This window comes from Poecilia formosa, unplaced genomic scaffold (assembly GCF_000485575.1).
Source record: "Poecilia formosa unplaced genomic scaffold, Poecilia_formosa-5.1.2 Scaffold573, whole genome shotgun sequence".
Taxonomy (NCBI): Eukaryota; Metazoa; Chordata; class Actinopteri; order Cyprinodontiformes; family Poeciliidae; genus Poecilia; species Poecilia formosa.
The window spans coordinates 273,097-279,074 of NW_006800512.1; the positions used below are offsets into that span (position 1 = coordinate 273,097).

The 5,978-nt window shown below is 37.4% G+C and overlaps 1 protein-coding gene across 1 annotated transcript in view; it reads right to left on the reverse strand.

Moving 5' to 3' along the window:
- LOC103129734 (probable D-tyrosyl-tRNA(Tyr) deacylase 2) overlaps positions 1-1,364 on the reverse strand; it is a 7,817-nt gene extending 6,453 nt beyond the window's left edge. The window contains exon 1 of the mRNA XM_007540916.2: positions 241-1,364. Coding sequence (XP_007540978.1) covers positions 241-348 — 108 coding nt within the window. The 5' untranslated portion in view covers positions 349-1,364. The remainder of the gene's footprint in view (positions 1-240) is intronic.
- Positions 1,365-5,978: the final 4,614 nt, after the last annotated feature.

Below are 5,978 nucleotides of genomic sequence, written 5' to 3' on the forward strand. Positions count from 1 at the left end.
ATATATACACACTATTTATTGAGCATGTTTTTATATTTTTACATAACTGTTGCTGTCACATTATTTATTCAACATTGTTTAGAGTGCTTCTACAATCCTGACTGGATATCAGTTCTTTATCTATTGGAAAACGTCTGTAATTATTTACCGTTTCAATGAAAATGCGTCTAAACGTTTTCTTTAGGTAAATATTAGGATTTCTTCCCCTTACATCTAAATATTGCTTCGTGATATTTGTACCTGGACGTATTGAGCCTCCAGCTGTTCATCCGCTTCTTGAACCTGCAGTCTAGCGTGTAAACACTGCTGCAGCACCGTCCGAACCAGTCCGCCAACTTTTTCTGCCATTTTTCACTTTTCTTTACTTGTCAGATCTCAGAGTAGAAAACTGAGGGCACACGCTGCTGCTGCTGCTTCTTCTTCTTCTTCTTCTTCTTCCGCGTTAGATTTTTAACGGCAGCTTACATCCATCATTGTTGCACTACTGCCATCTGTTGGATCCTAATACTTATTCCTCAGATTCTCCTAATGAGCCCGGTATTTTTTTAAAAACAAAATAGCTTCCCTTTTCCTTCATTACTATTTAACTGAGCAACCACATTCTCAAATTTCAATTCCCTTTTAAAACTCATTTCCATATTCAGTAACCTTCTTTGATTCACATATTTCCTACAGCTAACAAAAACATGTTCCATTGTTCCTATCACACCAACTACATAAACCAGTAAGATGTTTCCCCATCTTAAAAAGAGTTCCATTTAAAAAACTGTGCCCGGGCACAGTTTTTTTCTTATACTCTTTATAGTTATCTCCTCCCTCCTGTTTATTCCTCTAATCCTTATAACAACAATTGTATTTTGTATCCTATATGAATGCCTTCCATTTATTTCATCATCCCACCTAATACTGAAGACGATCCAACGCAGTAGAGGAGCATGTTGGTGTCTCCGGCCAAACTTCACGAACAGCCCAACAACCTGAAGACAGTCTGTTAGTGAGTGGACATCTTTGGTGGAGTGCAGAGAGGAACTGTCTCTTATCACCAGAAACATAAACTGGGTCAGAAATGATGGATCTGATTATCAGGTTGGTCTGTTATGTACTGTAATATCTGGCAATCCACCTGTTAAAAGAAAATGTACTCTATCATATTACATGAACTGCATGCATTGATACAGGCTTTACTTTTTCCACCTGGTACTTTGAACAATTTCATGCATATAGTATTGAAGACAAATGTATTAAGCATACTGCATTTTGTATTGCACAGCTGATATGTCAGACCGTTTGATAAGCAATATGTGAATGAAAGCGACATGTGAAACATGCACATTATTTCACATTGTAATATGTTTTGTAATTATGGTGCAATTATGGTTTTGAAATAAATGCATTTGAGAAAATCATTGCCTGTTTATTAAATATTTATTTTCCAAAGAATTTTTAAAAGTTCAAAACAATAAAATACCTATTTAAAATTAATTACAAATAACTCTTATGAAGTAAAAAAAAAAACTCTGTGAGAGTTAATATTAAGATCCAACACTGAATTAGTGTTAGTAAGTCTTAAATTATTAACTCCAGATTTGATATTTGACACTTTATAAGAGTTAAGGTACTAACTCTCCAAAAAGAGTTAAATTAACATTTTCTGGTGTGGACCCATATAGACACTTTAAAAGTGTTGAAATCAAATCTGACAGAGTTAATTTGGGCCTGCTGGATTTTCTGTGTAAGCAATATATCATTATCACATTTTAAATTATATCCATATAAATTGACTAGCAAGATTACAGTCTCACCGACATCAATAATTAAAAAATAACCTTTGGGATCACCCTCAGAGTGTAATACCAGAACAGCAGTACCAGCAGCTCTTTCTGAGCCATGTGAAAACCAAATGTCATTGCCCCATTGAGCTTTCCATAACTGTACCTCGTCCTTAACAGAGTGTGTCTCCTGGAAAAAGGAAAATCAGGTTTTTGCTGCTTTGCAAATAAAAATAAAGCTTTACGTTTTATATTCTGTCTCAAACCCCTGGCATTAAGAGAAAAGACAGAAAATGATAGTGTAACAAAAGTACAAAGAACAAGTACTATAAAACATAGAGAAATTAGAGAACTAGAAGTACTAGAGAAATGTAAGGGCAAATCACTGTTCCTTAATAAATGAAAGCACTAAGACTTAGTGTTAAACAATCTCTAAAATAAGGGGGAAATAAAAGACTTAACATATTTTACAGCTACAAAACAGTAAACTGTCATGATGGGTTTAACGGATTTCACCCACATGCATGAACACCAAAGAGACGGATGTAAAAATGAAAAGTTTTATTTACAGCAAACAATATGCACTGAGAAGATAAGAGAAGCGTGGTGAGTTCAAGTGACTGGGAAACGGGAGGTTGCGAATGAGAATTAGGTAAACTTACTGGCTCAGTGCGTTTGAACGGCTTGGAGGGGGTTGGTTGGTCCTGGAGTTCTTTCTAACCTATAGATTTGCTTCTCCGTGGAGCTTGGTGGTTCGGAGAGTGGCGTTGGAGGGCGGACAGGGAGGCTTGTCCTTGAAAGCGACTGAGTTTAGGTGGAACGGCCGGTCGGAGACTTCTGAATGGCTGGCAGAATCTTACAGTAACAGGTGAGGTTTGGCTTTCAGGCATCTATGGGGCAAGATCCCATGACGTCGTGGGAAAAACCAGTGGTCAGGCAACCAGATGTGGAAGGATCCTGAGGAGAGCAAAAACCCACAATGAAGCACAGCACAAAAATAGGCAGATCTCAAGAAAGAGGAAAACTCGGAGCAAAACTCTGAGGGGCTGGAGGATCCATCTAAGGTTGACACTCTGGCGTCGAAGTACTGGCGTTCCACCCTTCTTATGCTGCCGTCAATTAGATGATCAGCCTCCGGTGAGAGGATGACATCATCAATGAAACCACAGCCCGCCACCTCTCGGACTCCATCTAGTGGGGAGATAACTCAGCAAACCAAAGGACCACCTAAAAAAACCCAGAACCTAACATAAACAATATATATTGCTCTTTTTTATCTTTATCTTCTAACACCCCCATGACTAAAGTAACAAGCAATAGTCCATATTGAATCACCTCAAAGTTAAGTCTTCAGAAGGCCTCAGTAAATTGCTTGGAGAAAAATAAACTGAGTATGGAATATAATGTGAGGTAATCAGTCCACACAGAACAATGAAAGAAACTTGTATATTGTCAGAGTGAATCATCAAGTTGACACCTCAGAGGAAGTTGACTGAAGTTTATGTATGGGAAGCCACATCAGCAGAGGATGTAGCCATAAGAAAATGATCAGGCTGCTCCAAACATACCTCCTTTCTATTATTAAGAGAATAAAAAAATCATTAACTTCTGGCTCGTTATATTCTCTTGTGCTCCCGGATTCAATGATTCCATGCATGGAAACAAAAGCCACACAGAGTTAACAATCAGAGCTCCGCGTCATGCATTTTCAGAATTTATTCCAACATTTAAAAGTATAAAACCCCACTGACAACACAGATACTTCAAACATACTAAAGGTAGATACTACACATTTAAAATAGATTATTACATTTTTTTAGAAACACAAATGCGTAAACAGTGAGAAGCCTCGCTATTCTGGATGTCGAATTTATGACACCGAGGGCTACTGTCCCAATTCTCAATTTTTTTTGAGAATTGCACTCAAGCACTTGAACCCTTCTGTGCCCTGAGTCCATACTTCAAAGAGGGCCGTAGGGTGCAGTGTGAGTATTCTGACCGGGCCTTTGAGTCATAGACATAATATAAGAGTAGACCCCGCATTGGCAGCTCCAGCGCAGGAAATACGGCGGCCATCTTGGAGCGGTATACCCTCCTACTTTGCTCAATCAAAACAGCAAAAGATGCCTCAGCACCAGAGGCGCAAAAAGTGGGTATGCAGCGTATGCAACGCATAGGGGCGCAGCACCAGAGGGGGCGCCAAAACCCCGTCTGGAGGGGGCGACGCGCGGATTATGTTTTCCCATACACTTCTGCGCGCCTCACGCTCCTTCACCTCTCGCACATAACGAAGTAAATGTAGCGATTTTTACACTTCACGTATCGTCGCCTCGGTGTGTGTGTGTGTGTGAGCGTCGCTCCTTCACTCCGACGTTCCTTCCCTGGGGGACGGGGGGGATTTATGTTTTTGCATCCACCTGAATAATGTGTCGTTGCGCCACTGCTCAGCACTGAGGGATATTGTTGTTCTGATCGATGGATTATTGATGTGAGGGCTCCACAGACAACATTTCACAAGTAAGATGGACATATTATTATATATTGTGATTAGAATATTACTTTACTGTATTTATGTCCACCTTCATAGCCCCGCTATGAAGGCTAACTGAGATTCTGTAAATCTAAAAAAATTAATTATTCTCTAACATTGACTTAGATTATCTGACACAAGAGCCCATATTAGAAATGAAACAATATAACACATATTATAAAACTTATATTATGTGTTATAACATTCACCAGCAAAGTTTACACAGGTGGTCAAGACTATTATTTATATGTAAGATATAAATAATATAAATAATAGTAAGATACATCCCAAATCTTCCGTTTTTGTTTGGAAAGTTTCCTAAAGACACGATGTGAGGAAGAAGAGGGAGATATCTATAAAGAGAGACAGATTCACTGCAGCACGGATGAATCTCACATCGGATTTTGGACTCAATCTCAGCTACGAAGCTGAAGTTGGTTTCCAATTCCAGCTTCCAATAGCTGAAGGGCGATTCCACTTAATTTTTCACTAATTTCCGCATCTTTAATCAACTCTACTTTAAAAACTACTACACCTAGACACTTGAAACTTGGACTGGATTATTCTCTTCTTCAAGCTGAATATTTAAAACCTTGTTTGTGATTTGTGAAACCTTTTTCTGATTTGTGAAAACTCAATAAAGTTAGATTTTCACCATTTTTGGCATCTCTTTCATACTAGAACTGCTCTAATTAAAAAAACACAACTCCTAGACTCTCCAAACTTGGACTAGATTAGTCTGCTCTAATAGCAGAATATTTAAAACCAACTTTGTGATTTGTGAAACATTTTCCTGATTTGTGAAACTTCAAAAAAGGGCGATTTCACCACTTTTTTTTTATCTTGGTCACACAAGAACTGCTCTATTTCCAAAACTACGACACCTAGACTCTCCAAACCTCGATTGGATTATTCTCAACTAAGAACAGAATATTTAGAACCATATTTGGGATTTGTGAAACCTTTTTCTGATTTGTGAAAACTCAATGAAGTTCAATTTTCACCATTTTTTTTTCCCCATCTGGATCATCTGCTCTAATTAAAAAACTACTACAGCTAGACACTTCAAATCTGGACTAGATTATTCTTATCTAATACCAGAATATTTAGAACCATGTTTGGGATTTGTGAAACTTTTTTCTGATTTGTGAAACTTCAAAAAAGGCCAATTTTGCCCTATTTTTCGGTCTCGATCACACAGGAGCTGCTCTAATTCCAAAACTACAAGACCTAGAGTCTTCAAACGTGGACTACATAATTCTGCTCTAATAGTATAATATTTAGAATCATGTTTGTGATTTGTGAAACTTTACTTAACAGACCCCTGCAAAAGATCTTTCCTTCCAACAGCCATCACCATCTAGAGCCTCAGATCTGTCCTCTCAGACACGTTCAATTACTTGAACCAAATCTTGTAAACATGACTTTAACTCTTGCCAAATCTAAATCTAATTTTACGTAGGAGGTCCCAAAATCTTCAAATATGTTTATTATTATTATTTATTAAAGCTTTTATTATTAGAATATGTTCAGTTTGATCTCCGTCTTTGTTGATCATCTTTAAACTGAATACTTTTTTTATGCTTTGGAAATGATTTGATTTCAACTTATTTATTAGATTTTTATAATCTATATATTTTTGTTTAGGTTTTTTACTTTACTTTTAAATTCATTTAGTA